Source organism: Drosophila novamexicana, unplaced genomic scaffold (assembly GCF_003285875.2).
Source record: "Drosophila novamexicana strain 15010-1031.04,08,12 unplaced genomic scaffold, DnovRS2.1 tig00000870-arrow-arrow-pilon, whole genome shotgun sequence".
Lineage (NCBI taxonomy): Eukaryota > Metazoa > Arthropoda > Insecta > Diptera > Drosophilidae > Drosophila > Drosophila novamexicana.
Window position 1 is genome coordinate 1,137,673 of NW_020824830.1, and position 17,797 is coordinate 1,155,469.

Genomic DNA, 17,797 nt, shown 5'->3' on the forward strand with positions numbered 1-17,797 from the left:
GATCCATTTGGTTGCTTTGCGTTTGTGACATCCCAAAGACCGCAACAACAACTGCATAATACAAAATATTTAAATAAATTAAATGAAATGAGCAAGTTTTTGTACAAATAGGCTGTCTCTTTAGTTTCGCCGGGCTGGCCGCACAATATATTGGCAAAAATGTGGGTCAACAGCAACCACAACACAATAACGCCCAATAAACGCCACAATAATAGTTATCAAACATTGTGTGTGTGTGCGTGTGTGTGTGCGTGTGTTGGTGTGTGCGATTGCGGCTGTCTGCAGTTGCAAGTAAAAAACCCCCGCACCTCCCCACCCCATCCGTAGCCCAGGGAGACGCCGTGCCCAGCCAAAAAGCAAGGCACGCCTTTGTTGCTCATCGTCGGCGGTTGTTTCATCAACTTTGTTTGCAATTCGAAAATTGCGCGGAAAGTAACGCGCATTACACACACACACACACACACACACACACACACAGGCAGGCAGAAAATGCCATTACGCACCAAACTAACGTGGAAATTATGCAAGTAAACAGATTAATTGGGTCATAAAATGGGCACAACCCAAGACTTGGCGATAATAACTAGAACAAAAATTAGCGAAAGAGTTGAGCGGCGCGTTACGGGGGCTGGGGGAGGGGCGCTTCCTCTGAGCTCACGATTATTAACAACGTCAAGCAACAAGGAACTACTTATATATATGTACTTATATATAGGTGACAGCATCCGGTTGACGAAGAATTTAGCATTCGAATACTAAACACTATTTCCGGCCAAATGAATCAGTTATGTACACAAACTCTTCGCAGTTAGCCGCTTTTGCTCAGGTATGCAAAACTATTTCTAAGCAAGAACCACTTTGCAAAAAGTTAATAAAAACATGTAAGAGGTTCTAGTCGGGAACTCCCGACTAGGGGATACCCTGAACCCTCTTCTTCCAACATCAAATGCATATATATATTCTATTCTAGAAGCTATATGTCAAGTTTTGTGACTCTAGCTCTTATTATTTAACAAAATTGCCCAAAAAACAGGATATCGATATCGATTTTCATCGATTGCTTGGAAACGGAGTAAATTATCGATTATCGGAAACAAACTCGATCTGCGCGGGAACTAGGAGCAAGTCACTAGCTCTTATAGGTTCTGAAATCCTTGCGTTCATACATGCGGACAGACGGACGGACGGACAGACGGACAGACGGACGGACGGACATGGCTAGATCGACTCGGCTATTGATGCTGATCCAGAATATATATACTTTATGGGGTCGCAGATGCTTCCTTCTGCCTGTTACATACATTTGGATTTTGCACAAATACAATATACCCTTTTTACCCATTTTCAATGGGTTCAGAGTATAAAAACAGGTAGTTGATCGGGCGAGTGTTATTCTCGTTTTTAGTACGACTTACAATCCACTATATATTCATTTTTATAGATATGCGCACTTTATGCTTTCCCTAGTTTACGTAATATACCTCGAATTTTAGGACTAACCTCATTGCAAGACTGTCTTCCAAAGGATAATACCCTAAAAGAACAATCCTAAAACAATATGCAAACAATTTCTTATAAAATTTGACAATCCTATATATGTAAGTACCAGCAACTAGATACTATAAAGAAGTTCAAGAAATTCGTGTAATCTTAAAGAGTTTTAGCAAATATAGATGCAAAAGTGAACACAATCTTTAGATATAATAAAGTATTTTAATGCAGAAAAATCTTGTTAACGGAAACCCTCAACACAATGGGAAATTTTGTTAAGAAACCCGGACAGGCAAAAGCTGCTACAATACAAATGCTTAAAATAATAATATAATTTGTTTATATTTTTATACCCTGAACCCATTAAAAATGGGTACAAGGGTATATTGTATTTGTGCAAAATCCAAATGTATGTAACAGGCAGAAGGAAGCATCTCCGACCCCATAAAATATATATATTCTTGATCAGCATCAATAGCCGAGTCGATCTAGCCATGTCCGTCTGTCTGTCCGTCTGTCTGTCTGTCCGTCCGTCCGTCCGTCCGTCCGTATGTATGAACGCAAGGATCTCAGAACCTATAAGAGCTAGAGACTTGAAATTTTAGATGTAGATGCTCCTAGCTCCCGCGCAGATCGAGTTTGTTTCCGATAATCGATAACTTACTCCGATTCCAAGCAATCGATAAAAATATATATCGATATCCTGTTTTTTGGGCAATTTTGGTAAATAATAAGAGCTAGAGTCACCAAACTTGACATATAGCTTCTAAAATAGAATATATGTATGCATTTGATGTTGTAAGAAGAGGGTTCAGGGTATCCCCTAGTCGGGAGCTCCCGACTAGAACCTCTTACTTGTTATATTAAATATACGTCACTGTCTGTGCGTTAGACGTTCGGCTTAAAGCATTCGCACATCCATATACACTAGCCTGGGATTGCATAATAATAAAAACAATTCTCAAGACCTAAGCTAAATTAATTGCTGCACAACAGTTGATGAAGCATAACTAACGCAGCTAACTAATAAAACAATCAACTTTAGTATATACTTTGGTATTTAATATATGCTGAAGCAAGCTAAATACCAAAGTAAGTATATACCAGATAGTAAAGAGGAAGGCTTGTCAGTGTGGATAATATTATTTTTATGGAATACTAGTAAGAGATTAGTTACTAACTAGGCTGGCAGTCTAAATTGGCTGAGATAACTTACAATGAGTTTCAATAGGAAACCCAAATCTTTAACCAAACTGAGCACATTTATTCATTAACTGTGTGTATTTCTTGTTGTGCATTCTATAAAAAAAAATTTCGCTTTACTTGTACGTAAGATGGCAACAACTGAGCTTTTCCCATGAATGACTGAATTCGGCCAGCTAACTGTACAAGGCGGCCCAACTAGCGCCAACATGCACAAGGCCAATTTGAGCTAGTCGAGGTGCTCAAAAAACTCTTGCTCAAACACCCCACACACACAAGAAGTACAGAGACTCAGAGACTCGGAGACTTCGCAGCCCACAACGTCGCGTATTTAAAATTTTGAACATACATATTTATAGCTGACATAGAAAACAATAACAATGTGTGTCTGTCTCTTGTGGGCTAGGAATTTCCCCATTTTGCAGCTTTGTCATCTCCGCAAATGTTTGTGTGGGAAATTAATTGTTCAAAAAAGTATGTAAAACTTGCAAAAAAAAAAAAAACAACAACAAGACATAAAGCACTGTCGCGTTATTATTTCAAATGAGTTTCCAAAACCGCAACTGGAGTAGGAGTAGAAGAAAAAAAGAGTCAAAGCAAGTTTTGCGTGGGCTCCGGCTTGGCTAAAACTCCATTCGAAGTTTTCAATTGCTTGCAGAAGTTTTCGGGCGGAACTTACCTGCAAAGTAGAAGAAAAATATTTAAGAAAATTTATAGCGTATCATTCGAGACAATAACAAACTGCTAGCAGACTAATGAGAGGGCAATGAACCAGCGAGAGAGAGAGAGAGAGAGAGAGAGAGAGAGAGAGAGAGAGAGAGATGCCACACATGGCACATCCTGCAGCCTGCCAGCCTGCCGCCCGCATCCTTCACTCTGCTCGTATTTCTTTGTCCTGGCCACAAATTTCTAGCAGAGCACAAAAGCGACTTGCTGCAGAAGGAAGCGTGCGGCTCGGACCGAGAATGCGGAGGCTGCGTTCCGTAACCGGAAACACGGGCAACAAAAGCTGCAAGTTCCTAAAGGGTATGCCAGCGCGAGTGTGCACATTGAAGGCGCAATGTGCCACCAGCGAATTAAGGTCAAATCAGGCACAAAAAAACTCCTTAACTCCCCTCTGCCACACTCCAGCACGGCTGACCAAACTCGTTTTCCAGACAGTCCGTCAGCTTCTGAGCTCCACATATTAATGACAAAGTCTCTCTTGTTGTTGTTGTTGTGTGCGACTTGACACGCAGGATGTGTGCAAGTTTTTCATTGCAGCGTCGCGCACATCCTGCACACAGAGTGCATATCCTGCAGTAGGACTTGTCGGAGTATGCTACCTTCTAGCTGAGCTTTAGCATAGTACACGTTTCACTTGGGCAGATTCTTGTTTATCAACATTTTGCATTTCTATCAAAACACAATTGCACTTGGCTTTGCAGATTTGCCAGATCAACGGAGTGCACAGGCCAAAGCATTGCAGAACTGCACAATCAGCTGTTTATACCCTGAACCCATCAAAAATGGGTATAAGGGTATATTGTATTTGTGCAAAATCCAAATGTATGTAACAGGCAGAAGAAAGCATCTCCGACCCCATCAAGTATATTCTTGATCTTGAGTCGATCTAGCCATGTCCGTCTGTCCGTCCGTATGTATGAACGCAAGGATCTCAGAACCTATAAGAGCTAGAGACTGAAATTTTAGATGTAGGTGCTCCTAGTTCCCGCGCAGATCGAGTTTGTTTCCCATAATCGATAACTTGTTCCGTTTCCAAGCAATCGATAAAAATCGATATCGATATCCTGTTTTTTTGTTGGAAATTTTGGTAAATAATAAGAGCTAGAGTCACCAAACTTGACATATAGCTTCTAAAATAGAATATATATATGCATTTGATATTGGAAGAAGAGGGTTCAGGGTATCCCCTAGTCGGGAGTTTCCGACTAGAACCTCTTACTTGTTTTTGTTTACAATTGGATTGCTTTGATTTCTATAATAAGGAAAAAGTTGGCATTAGAGATAAACTCTTGGAAATAAGTGCCAACGAAACTAATCGTAAAATTGGACCTTTTCAAGAATTGTGAAAGATCATCTATCCATAAAATAGTTGTTGCTGTAAGTTTTGCTCTAAAATATATTCTTGCATTGCTTTTGCAAAGTTGCAACGCTTAGAACGGAATGTCCTTTAAGTATTGAATGCAGTTGCAAGCTTTCAACATAATTCTTTCTAAATAACGCTAGCTTCTATGGCCTTGTGCTAAAAGAATCCTTTCACTTGACTTGGGATTCAAAGCTGTAAACTAGTTGTTGTTGACTGCTTTTAAGAATTAAATCTTAATAAATGTTTAAAAGCATAAAACAACAATGTTTGAATAGTGTGAATTATAGTCAAAGGCCTCTAATGCATTGCTAATGCATTGCTAATGCAACTGTCGATTCTTATTGCTGGCGTTTTCTCAAGAATCAGGAATTGGATCACGCTTAGCGTATATATAAGTTCCTTGATCCACTCAAGAATAACAATAAATAGAAATACTTTTTTTTAAATAAATATTTTACTTGATTATATTGATAAGAAATATGATAAGAAAATGTTTATTGTCAATTTATTAACTATTTTTGGTGCATATATGCTTGATTTTAAGGCTGATTCTATGAAAATCTTCATGAATTCTAATACTTATATTACCTTTATTCGAGTTAGTTTAAGTTTGCCATACTTACACACACACACACACACACACACATATATACATTCTATGCTCTCCAATATCGGTTTGTGGCAATTTGGCCAAATATCAAAAATTTGAATTTAACAAGCCAAAATCGGCTATTAAAATAATTTTTCATTTCCATTTTCACTTTCATTTCTCGCACACAAATTACCAGCTCAATGCAAATTTGTCGTAAATTGTTGTAAGTGGCTTAAAATGCCAGCTAACAACAACAACAACAAAGAAAAGCTGAACAAAACTTTCACTTGACGAGCAAAAGAAGAAGAAGAAGAAGAAGAAGAAGACAAAAGGCAGCTCCTGCCCTATGTGGGTCAAAAAGCTCGCCCGCAGCAACTGTGAAAAACCTTTGGGCTTATCTCAAACTCAAACTCTGAGCCGAGCTGCCAGTTGGGAGTTCAAATGGCAATGCACGGCACGCATAAGCCGATTGGCGCCCAGCAGAAGAAGAAGAAGCAGCAGAAGAAGCAGCAGCAACAATCTTTGGCTGAGATGTGCTCTGATAAGAGATGGACTGCGTGAACTTTGAACCCGAGCTCGGTCAGCGGCAAACATTAGAGCTGCCCTCTCGAACATTTTGGCAATGAACTTTAACCGCAGCGGCTTTGGGGGCGGTGCAGGGGGGGGGGGGCGTGGCTTGACTGAGACGAAGCGTCTGTTGATTCATTTATTCAAATATTGTTTATTTGTCGTTTCGGTTAGCTTTGCTTCAACGCGTCAACAGCTGAGTTGCTTTCACATTTCTTATCACAGTCAAGCACACACACGCACACGCACACATACACACTCACGTGTGCATGCCCTGGTCGTAATTAGGGACCGCGTGCATGCAGCCTTAAAATCAGGTCACGTGTTTTTTTTTTAACTTCAATGATTAAGTTTAGTTGTTGCATTTACATTTTCCTGCTAATTCTCACCTCTGCTGCTGCTGCTGCTGCTGCTGTGCCTTATCAGCTGTGGAAGCCAGCAATGTCTGCCACGCAAAAAGTTAAAAGCCTAATTTGCTGACGCAGTGCTGTCTGTCAGTTTTTCTCGAGATAACTGTTAACAGCTTAGCGTCGGCGTGTGCCTCGACTAGCAGATGCCCTGTAATGTGCATCAAGCCCCAAACTAACAGACGCTTAAATAACTTTTAGGCTATGTCCGATCTATGTTAAATTTTCAGGCCTTAAATATGACATCCAAAAATTCCTAGCTCCAAATTATAAATATTGAAATTTACTGACTTTAAAGTCAAATTCATAATACTTGTTTCTGGAAAATTCTTTACTGTTCTCAGAAATTTTACTGTAATATGTATTTTACCACCTACACAGTGAAGAAAGAATCATTTTGACTCATAGTATGTGTGTTTAGAGAATAGAGTGTGAAAATGTGGTTACATGCACGTATACACATACGTGTGCATTTATTTTCACATGTATGTATGTATGTATGTGTGCGTTTATTGTCTCTCCCACGCTTGGACAAAAGCCACGCTTGGGCCGCAAACAGACACAAACGACTAAATGAATCATGAGCATGAATAATAACGGTTAATTATGCGTATGTGTGCGTTTGTAGTTTGTGCGTGTGAGTGTTATTTCATAAATAAATTTGCACTTAATAAATTAAGAGAATGTTGCTAAGCGCAACAGGCTTACAGCATGGCTGCAGCTGAAGGTTAACAGAAACAAAAGCGGGGGGCAGTGGGGGGAACTGGCTAACATGAAACAAGGAAGTCATGAAACAAAGAGAGGCGCAGACAAAGCAACAACATCGGCAGCAGCAAAAACAGCCGTCAGACAGCAACTGCGGCATTAAAATTTAATTTTAATCGCCAAAAAGAACAAACAGTAACAGCAGAAGCAGCAACAGCAGCAGAGAGTGTGAGAGAGAGAGAGAGAGAGAGAGAGATTGAGGGGGCAGGCAAGCCTATCCATTGACTACACAGACACTCCCCAGCACAGCGTACAATACAAACAAACATATGTACATGCATAAATCCATGCATATGTCTGTACATATGTACATACATAATGGATAATAGCGTGCAGACAAATAAATTTTCAAGCAGGCAACGCTGCCTGCCTGCCGTACGGCAACTGCATGCACGCCATGCGCATACATACAGACATGCATACATACACATATACATGTGTATAAAGAAAATTTAATAAACACAAAATACAAAACAGCGCTGGCAGGCGGCAGGCAGCAAGATCTGCAGAGGCAGCAACAAAGCAGGCACATACACACAAAAACCTGCATACATGTGCACACATGCGCTAGGCTGAAGATTTGTAAAGCAAAGGGAGGCGATCGGCAAGCAAGAACAAGCACAGCACAGCAACAGTAACAAGAACAACAACAACAACAACAACCAGGCGAACAGGTCGGCATCAGGTAAACATGCAACAGCAACAGTAACAGCAGCAACAGGAAGTCTAAGCAAGAGCGGGACAGCGTGAACGATAAGACTAAATAAATGATAAATATCGATAAATGAGCAACAGGGCAGGCAGGAAACAAAACTACTAAGAAACTAGTCAAAACAAAAGGCGAACCAAAGCAGGTAAAACAACAAAGCGACAAATACAGGCACAGAAACATTGCTGTTGTTATTGATGCTGCCCGTGTGTGTGGGGGCGCGACGACCGAAAAAGCAACTGTAAAAAAGCAACTGCAAGAACCTGCTAAAACTGTAGGACCACAACAACAACAACAATAACGCGACAAAGTGATGGTAAATATTGTCAGAGGCAAAGGCAAAGCGCCGCCAATGTTGAAAAATAAAAAGAAGAAATTCACAGAGATAGAACGCAAAGAAGCGAGCGAGAACGAAAGAGAGAGAGAGCGTGCAACGTATGCAGTTATTTATGCAGGCAAAGAAAGAGGTAGAGGCAGAGAGCAGTCAGTGTTGCCAGTGTGTTCTGCTATTTTGGAGTGCCCAACAGATGAGAAAACATAAAACCGTATAGAAAATCAAAATGCAGACAAAACAGAAATGAAGCTGGTGTGGTTGTTGCTGTTGTTGTTGTTATTGTTGTTATTGTGACGTCAGGGCGCATGCGTTTGGCTGATGCCGCGTTGGGCTATTCATCGTTGTTGCTGTTATTGTTGCTGTGCTTTTACATTTGGATTTTTTGGAAAACGCAGACAAAAATTTATGCGACGCCGCTTGTCAACACTGCTGGATGTGTTCTGTTGGTGGTGGCTGCACTCGAGGGGGTGTGTTTTTGTTGTTGTCAGCATTGGGGGTTGTTGTTGGAGCATTAACTGTGCTCACATAAAGCAAAATGAAACAACGGAAAGTCATGCTAACAATATGAATGCAGACTGCGACGTAGTTTAAAGCAACCCTACAACAAGCCCCCCCCCTATCCCTACCCCTACCCCCCACCTAACTCTTGCTAAGCAATTAACAATAATAAATTGCGTTATAATTCGTCTTTATCAGCGCCAGCCGTTAGTTCAATAGACCCCGGTCAATGAATCAAAAAAAAAAAAATCTAAAAATAAGCATGTGTCTACGAGGGGCGGGCGCTAATTTCTTAGCCAATTGCAAATGGGTTAATGAACTGCAGCGTGTGCTTGATAAGCAAATGCATTCACTTTGTACTTGTATATATGTATGTATGTATGTTATCATATGTACATACATATGTATGTATGTCTGTACTTACCGTTTGACCATTTTGTTGGTTACCCCAGAGTTGTTTTCCTGCTGCGTTCCAATATCAACGGATTTATTATAATCCAGTTTTGAGGTGAAGATTTTGATGCGACGGAAATCAATTTTGGCGATGTCTGCTTAAACCTTTTTAGATTTTAATAAAATTGATTACAATTATTTACGCTTATTCATTCGGATTTATTATTTATTTAACGCGAAGGAATTTAGCCAGAAATATTTTTATATTTGCTTTGCTTTCGCAGGAACAGCCACACAGCGGGAGTCCAATTGGACTCGTATAAGACTTAACGGCAACGCAAAAGCAAAGCGCAAACGAAAACAAGCGAATGCCATAAAATTTATAACAAAACAAAACGCATTGTAAACAAAAATGAAAAATTGTATAGAACTAAATTCTACTCAGTGCACATACATACATACATCGATATTATTATATTATGTATGTGCGACTGTTTATTCTGCACGTTTTATATGGCTTAATCATGCAGTTTGTGGCAATAACAATAAAAACAACGTTTGCGTTTTGCGCTTTGGTTTCCGTTTTTGGCACTTTACGTATGTTTGTTTGTTTGTTTGTATTTTTCTCCGCAACACTTCAAGGGCTTTGCAGCAGAAGCCACAACAACAATTATTGATTCACCGTTATTTGCAACTGCTTTGGACAAAATCAAACACAAAATCAACACGCGCAGTTGTTGCAGATGAATGCACTTTTGTATTTTACGCGTTTGGCTTTTCGTTTTCTTTGCGCTCAGTCAGCCCAACAACAACAACAACAACAAAAACTAATAATTCGATATACAACACCTACACACACGCACACATGCATACACAAACATACACACATACATATGTACGTACAGCTCTAGCAAACTGGTGGATATGATTTTATGAGCACACAGTGTATTTTTACCTCTTTGAAAAACAATTTATTAAGCAACTTGTATTGCAAACCAGCTACGTATTTTCTAAGGTTTTTACACTTTGATTCACTTGTCGCAGTTAAACTTTTGCTGCATTTCGCGAGCTTGCTGTTGACATGCATTCGCGCCTAACTGATGGTTTGCCTAGTATGCACAAATTCAAAATGAATAACATCAATTAAGAATTGCAATTCCAACGTTCAATTAAAATAACTTAGCCCGTTTCAAAATATCTGAAATTTGTTTGTTATCAAAGCGGTCTCCGTGCGAACGCGACGCGCTGTTGTTGCGTTTTGTACACCGAAACGAGGGATGTTGGCTTTATGTCGATATATCGATTTGTGAGAACATGCTAGATAATTGGTCTGTCCGATACTTATGTTATCGATACTGCTATCAACAGTTTATAAAGCGTATTTAAATCTTTTTTAAATACTGCGCTTGTCATCGAGCTTAAATTTCAATATTTTCCATTTTATTATAATTAAAAAATCATCAAATATAAGCTTAAGGAATCTAAAAAATTTATCGATGTCGACTGTTGTCGCATTGCTCAAATGGTACTTTAACTAGCCATAATACTTATGTTAAATATCGATAAGTCCAATCCTCTCAATCATCGATTACGAACATAAGGCATATCATTTGAATTTAAATTCGGCAAATATGCCTATATATACACCATATAATTTCCGTAGAGTATACAAAATCTGTATACGTAGGATATGTAGGAAACATTTACAACGTGGATTAAGATTAGGCGATCTACTCAAACTTAGCTTTGCATTATATCAAAGTGAGGAAGAGAAAGCGTAATAAAACAACTTAATGCGTTTTAGGTGTTAACAGTTTACTTCCCCCAATTTCCGCAGTAGAGACAAAATCCACCAACTCAACCTTATTAATTAGAAACTTAAAAAGTAGAACGCGTGGCAATTTGTGTGCTTGTTTTCGCTTAGTTGTTAATTGAAATCGCCGCTTTTGCCGTCGCAGGCCACAATCTTAACCTTGTCGACCTTAACAAATTCGTGCACCTCCCGGAACTCGACATCGTTGAGCATCAGGGTCCAGACATTGTCGCAGAAGCGATAGGTGTTCAGTTTGCCCGCTTTGAATGTAACGCGAGCTTTAACCCTCTGGTTAAGGGCGTTGTTAATGCTCTTGTCAAACTGCAGCAGCACCTTAAAGGCCAATGCAGGCGTTATTTGTCCATACTGCAAATATGATTCAAGTTAATCTAATGTGAAAATAGTAAATAAAGTAACAAAAGGGGGCACAGCAAATGCAAGCTAGTTAACTGCTAAGCCAATTTAATAATTGTTGATCGATGCACTTGCCGATGTGAAAATGCAAAAAAATTTGACAAGACTTCGCCTGGGTCTGCGACGCAGCTGCTGCTACGGCCTGTTGGTAATTCGTTTGTTTGGGGCACGGAGCTTACCTGAATTAGTTCGTCCAGGCTCTCCTGTAGCGTATTGCCAAGCGTAGTGTTGCGATATAATTGATACGACATGTTTAAGTCGCTAAATTCGGGAAATTAAAAACTTATTTTATTGAGCAGCCAAAATGTCTTGTAGCGATGTCAGTAAATGGCTATGCTAAAATATTGTATCGATAGCTTAGATATTACAATATACGATATATGAACCTAGCTCGATATATCGATATATTTTATGCGATGTACTATCAAATGCTGGCCTCAACAATTTCTACCAATTTTAAAACGTTTATTAAATTGGGTTTTATTTTTGTCTAATTTCAAAATATACAAATATACCTCTATATAGGTAAATAAAACGATAAGTTGAGAACATAAAAATGATAACTCGATAAGCGAAAGTCAAATATGCAGTTACGTATCAGTTAGCTTTCAAGCGCGCTGTGCTGCTGGCAACAAGCTACCAGCTATAGCTCACTCGTACGAAGTGGGCGGTGCTTATCCTTTTTGCTACCCTTGAAGGATACTCTAAAGCGGAAGTTGGCCAAGGGTTGCACTGCAGCTGCAACCAATCAGCGCCATGCCGTGCTTGCCTCAGGTGTGGCGCCAATATATTTTTTTTAACCACAATTTTAAGCACCTTCTTGTCGATTTTAATGCGGCACATAATTTGTGACCGCTTGACCAAGACAAACGACGGGTCAGTCTCGTAGTCGGAAGTAACGCCAGTTTCAGTCACTCGTCGATTAGCCAAGTGTCAAGTTTAGCCGTTGGTCGATCCGGGCGCCTGAAATGCTGCAGCAAAACCCATCATCGCCGCTCCATGCGGAGCAGGTTATCAAATCTTCGAATTGCACGCCGACAGCGACGCCGGCACCCACGCACACGGTGCTTGGCACGCCGCAGCGTCCGTCATCTCCGCGCCAATTCTTCGAGCGTCTTTACGGGCATCTCGAGACGCGGACGCACAACAGTGAGAGCGGCGACATTGACGTGGGCACACACGCCGAGCCGTCCTACCAGAGTGACGGAGGCAGCGCATCCTCGCCGGATATTTCGATGAGTGATGAGCGCGTCGCGTTAGTCAGTTTTCCGTCATATGAATTGCATGCGCCTCCGCCGGATTACAATGCGTACGGCGCCATTGCGAACGCAACTTTACCGCCGGGTCTAACATTTCCGGCTTTTTCGGGTGATCCGCATATTAACGCCGGATTTTCAGCATTTTGTGAGTATGCGAGTGAGATTAACACCAAAAAAAAAAAATCAAATCATTTTACAAATAGTTATTTTTTATCAAATTTTTATTTAAGACATATCCAACTATTTAAGTTGCTTTAAAGATCGGAGAAGATTAAATGAAGAGTTTCTTATAAGATTTTTAGAACGGAAGAATAGATCTGGCCATAGATCTATGTAGTATATATAGGCTTTCCACGCTGTCTGTAAAATATGAACAATAATTATTTTTGAAAAATTAAATTCAAAGAGCTTGGTTAGAATACTTGTCCGTGTTCCTACGATACCATCTATGGGAACTATGAGCAGATTTTGTATAGTAAAAATCTAGATTGATAGATCGTTGCCATATAGGAAGCTACTTTTCCACCGATCTTTCCTATAGCAGCTATATGATATACTTGTCCGATGTTCATAAGATTTTCCATATATACTATGGGGATCATAAAGTAAATCCCCAGTTTAATCAATTTACCCTAGTTTAAAAAAAGGTTTCCATATCAGAAACAAGTTTTCGACCGATTTCTCACATGGCAACTATATGATATTGTATGGGATATTAGAAAACTTACAAATGCCAAGTTTGGGTCCGATCGTTCCTATGCTAGCTACATATATAATACAAGGGTAGAACACAGATTTTCATGCAACAGATCAGTTTTCGGCACATAAAACCTTTCTGGATACGATTCGCTCATCTTGAAAATACATTCCACAAGAAATCAAAGATATTAAAAAGATTTCTGCGGATCTAAAAAGGAGGCAAAAAATCGGTGTTAGCTTAAAGAACTTGGTACATTAAACTGAACCGAACTCTAAACCAAATCCTTTGCCCTAAAAAACAGACAAAATCGAAACCGAATTAGTTTAAATATAAAAATACTTTTAAGAGAGACCCAGAGCCAAAGTTTTATTAAGGAAGAGACAGACCCAAGTTCAACAATTCCATTATCTAATCATATTTGGTATTTGAAATTTGGGCTATTTTTAGTAGAACGTCCATTTAGAAGTTCTTTCTGCTTTATTTATATAAAGAACCCTTGAAAAACCAAGGCTTGAACCAAAACTTAGGCTCAAGACACGGTGTTAACTCAAGCTTTCGTTTAATTTGGGAAATTAATTGCTCTAATTGAACCGGGAATGTTTCTATATACAGCCGATTTTCCACTAAGAGCATCTATTGTAGCGTGTATTTATATGTACGATAATACGTCATCAAGTATATCAATAGACAAGACACCTTCGCTGACATGTCATTAAGCTTGTCTTGCAAGCTCAAGCCATGGCATCGAAGACGTCAGCGAGAATCGGATTTCAGCTTGTGCCCTTAATATGTCCGGTTGATTGTGGTTTATATAGATGTAGTTCCTTTGAGGTCAGTTAAAATTAGATAAGTTAAGGCATAATCGAATTTTGCTAATGTATTTGTATACAATTTTGGTGCTACATTTTGGATTATTTGGGTTTCTTTTTTGCCTCCTCTGCGCTGTCTCGCAGCTGTTTCAAGTTGCGCAGCTCCATGCTCAAAAACATACGCAAATTGGGATCTTTGATCTTGGCCAGAACAATCTCACGGGCACGCTCATCGTTGTCGCCCAACAGCTTGGCCACAGTCTGCGCGTACTCCACCCAGACGCAATTGGGGCAACCGGACATGCAGCAGGTGGTGGGTTCCGGGGGTAACTGTCGGTTTGTTAGGAATTAGACGAGCTAAAACTTTCAAATGGGCGAGGCAAGGCTTACCACAATATCCGAGGCGTCTTTGTTCGCCAGATGTCTGGCCTGAAAGGCTGCGGCTAATTGGATTGTCGCCCGGCCAAGCAGGCAACGCTGGCAGCCGAAGCACAGAGGAGCACGCATTCTGATTGGATCTGTAACATATTACATAACATAACATATAACATAACAGAAATGGCAAAATGTTAAATGCATGCAAGCTTTCACACGCTGGCGCATGCAGGTGCAAGAGTTTAAGGCAAGAATGAACAAAAAAAAATTAGTTCCGCAGGAACTGTGTAAAAAAGCTGTGCCAGGCTATTAAATATCCTTTCACTTGTCGGCAAATCCTTGAAGAAAAAACGAAGTATGCAAAAACAAACCGAAAAGCCGAGAGAGAGCAAGGGCTTCAAGAAGAAGAAAGCAAAAAAAAAACCAAGAAATTAACAAAATATTAAAACGCATTCAGCCGTAAAAATTTTCATTTACTTGCGGTAATCTCGCTTAAAGGTCGCGCGGGAGAGGGGTGCGGAAATTAAGAATGGACAATGCCAGACGAAGATTGATAAGGGAGAGATGATATTACAGGCCACATCGCGATTATTTGGCACCCCAATAAATATGCCACTTTGAGAGTTAGCTAAAAAAAAGATGGAGAAGAAGAAGAAGAAGAGTAGCAGAAAAAAACGCATTGCTAAAAAATTAACATTGTAATTGAGCTTAACAGGAAACCTAAAAAACACACACACACACACACACACAAACATTGACAAACACTTGCGCCAGCTCAAAGGACACTTGTCGTATCGAATTTCACACGTGATTTAAAAAAATATATACATATATATGTATATATGTGCATATAAGCCGAAAGCAGAGCTTAAGTTAGTCAGGCGGCGGGTAATCAGGCGAGAACTAGAGATTAGCAACCCCTCCCCCCGCACCGCTCTAACACACTCATACAAAAAGTCGCGCACCAACGGAAACTTTACAGCTTCGCAAGAGGCAAGGCAGCAGATAGAGAGAGAGAGAGTGTAGAGTGGAGAGACGGACTGGAACAATTAAGCGGTAATCAGCGTACGCGAACAGACAATGGGAGTTGAGTACGCATCGTGTAAGTGGGCGTGGCTGCATATTGTTCGCTCGGATGACGTCTACGTCACAGCGCAATGCAAACAAATATTCATTAGGATTGCGCTACAACGAAGTGCGCATACCCTTACAAACGAATTGAGTAAACAATTGCCAGTAGTCTGTTCGCTTAAAAATTTACCAAAAAAATATATACTACATTATTTTTTAAATTCCATAAAAATTAATCATTTTGAATACATTTTAATATTTTTTCATTATTGTCTTACGCTGCGGCTCTCATTTTCCAAGTCTACAAGACACTAAAATCTTTTTTTTTTTTTGTATTCAATTAAATGAATTATATATATTTAATTATGTTTTTTGTGATCCTCATTTTCGAAAGAGTAAATACAAATATATTTGTTGTATTTTATTAAATTGAAGTACGTTTCGATAGATATTAAAAAAAGTGTAGGGCAAAATAAAATTAAAAATGTTAATATAGCATATTAGAAAGTCGCTCTAAAGAAACCTTTGACCTCAACAGGATCTTTTATTTGGATCAACGTATTTGTTAGCTTAACAGTTTTTGTATATTCATATTTTAATATACCTTTATGAATGTTTTCAAAGCTGTAACTGTCCAGAAAATGAACACATAATTTTCCAATGTTCTCAACAAACTTTCTTTTAAAATAGTTTTTATTATTTTAATATATTAAATGTATTCTCCATTTATTTCTTATACAAAAAGTAAGTTAGAATTATAAGCAAATTTGTATGCGATATTAAAAATGGCAAACAGTATGAAAAAACTAATAATACCCTTCCAGGAAGTGTATAGTTATGATGCCTGTTAGCAGCATAACAAAAATAACAATGGAAGGATGGGAGACAGCTGTTGGTATTGTTGAAAGTTTCCCGGCTCAGATTGCCCAAAGTATGAATTGCTGGGACGCAGGGGACGACGCTGGGAGAGGGGGGCACGGTCCGTGATGGATAGTCTAGGAACACGTGTAAAATGCATTTTAATGTGCGCCACAAACGCGATCACAAACATCGCTTACCAGTAGAAAAAGGGGCGGGGCCATCAGCATGGTTAATTATTTGTTTAACTTGTTCGCACGCAAGGACATGTTGCGGGGGGAGGAGGGGTTGCGGGGTTGCGGGCAATTTGATGGTTTATTAATGTGGGATTTGGTTCGCTCTAACATCTCCATTGTGTGTGCGTGTGGCCTAATCTTAGGCCATTGTTGTTGTGGCTTATACAACAATTTGATGATGTGCTCTCGATTTGGCAGTGGCTCGACGTCGCCGCAAGGAGGGACGCCAGAGACGGCAGCGCACCACGTTCAGCACGGAGCAAACACTGCGCCTGGAGGTGGAGTTCCATCGGAACGAGTATATATCGAGAAGTCGACGCTTTGAGCTGGCCGAGACGCTGCGCTTGTCGGAGACACAAATCAAAATCTGGTTTCAAAATCGTCGCGCCAAGGATAAACGCATCGAGAAGGCGCAAATCGATCAGCATTACAGGTAAGCCATACGCTGGAGCAGCACCAGCAATTCACGTAAATGTCACAAGTTTAATTGATGTACTCCCATAAAATTAACACGAAATTAATTTTACGACATTTACGGCCCAATTAGACAAATGTCTGGGTTACTGTTCGACATTTTTTATATAATGCACGATACTATCAATTTGCAGGAACTTTGTCGTGGCCAATGGTTTTATGAGCACCATAATGGGCCAGACGAGCTACGCGACGGCTGCGCCGGCGACCAGCTCTGCGGCGGCGGCCATGCTAGGCAGCGGCTACTATGCAGCGACGCCGACGCTGCTGCCGGCGCCGCTGCCGAAGGACAGGGCAGCGCTCGTAAATAACGCGCGTCGTGCGGATGTTAATTATGTGGAGCACCACCAACAACAACAACACCAAGTGCATCCTGACCAGCAGCAGCGACGCAGCCGTTTTGTGCCTGCGCCAACGCTTATTAATTCGTGTTAGCCTTAAGCGACTTCTTGTTTTAAGCTCATCTAACACATCAAAATGCGTCAAATAAACTAGGTTTAATTGCAAAACGTTTTTAGCTTTTTAATAGTCAAAACTTGCATCACTGTCTGCTGCTTATAACTATTCATGGCAACAGTTCAATTGGCGGTCTAACGCGCATTGTGACACTTACCTTAGTTCACTGCATTTGTTGTTGCAGCAACTGCTGGTTTTTTTTTTTTTGTAATCCAACTGAGCTCTTAATTTAGATAAATATTATACAATTGGACTAAACAACGTAATAATAACAATAACAAACC

The 17,797-nt window shown here is 40.0% G+C and overlaps 4 protein-coding genes across 5 annotated transcripts in view; 1 reads left to right on the forward strand and 3 right to left on the reverse strand.

Moving 5' to 3' along the window:
• The window catches only part of LOC115764632 (protein pellino), a 32,765-nt gene extending 23,620 nt beyond the window's left edge, over positions 1-9,145 (reverse strand). Inside the window, exon 1 of the mRNA XM_030707801.1 lies at positions 9,080-9,145. Within this exon, the coding sequence (XP_030563661.1) occupies positions 9,080-9,090 (11 nt within the window). The 5' untranslated portion in view covers positions 9,091-9,145. The remainder of the gene's footprint in view (positions 1-9,079) is intronic.
• A 1,707-nt stretch (positions 9,146-10,852) lies between these two features.
• On the reverse strand, positions 10,853-11,608 carry LOC115764668 (transcription initiation factor IIA subunit 2). Its single transcript, XM_030707856.1, has 2 exons — positions 11,455-11,608; positions 10,853-11,227 (listed from the first exon to the last, which is right to left on the reverse strand). Exons 1-2 carry the CDS (start codon positions 11,524-11,526, stop codon positions 10,976-10,978), a joined length of 324 nt encoding a protein of 107 aa, XP_030563716.1. The 5' UTR covers positions 11,527-11,608; the 3' UTR covers positions 10,853-10,975.
• Positions 11,609-12,243: 635 nt separating this feature from the next.
• LOC115764831 (homeobox protein rough) lies at positions 12,244-17,492 on the forward strand. Its single transcript, XM_030708079.1, has 3 exons — positions 12,244-12,679; positions 16,782-17,016; positions 17,192-17,492. The coding sequence occupies exons 1-3, from the start codon at positions 12,244-12,246 to the stop codon at positions 17,490-17,492; spliced, it is 972 nt and encodes a 323-aa protein (XP_030563939.1).
• Positions 14,086-17,790, reverse strand: LOC115764782 (oxidoreductase-like domain-containing protein 1). 2 transcript variants are annotated; one of them, XM_030708021.1, is made up of 3 exons: positions 17,671-17,790; positions 14,434-14,561; positions 14,086-14,373 (listed from the first exon to the last, which is right to left on the reverse strand). In XM_030708021.1, exons 2-3 carry the CDS (start codon positions 14,548-14,550, stop codon positions 14,146-14,148), a joined length of 345 nt encoding a protein of 114 aa, XP_030563881.1. In that variant the 5' UTR covers positions 14,551-14,561; positions 17,671-17,790; the 3' UTR covers positions 14,086-14,145. The 2 variants fall into 2 exon arrangements, with proteins under 2 accessions (XP_030563881.1, XP_030563882.1); XM_030708022.1 differs by lacking the exon at positions 17,671-17,790 and adding an exon at positions 14,896-14,989.
• Between the last annotated feature and the right edge of the window lie 7 nt (positions 17,791-17,797).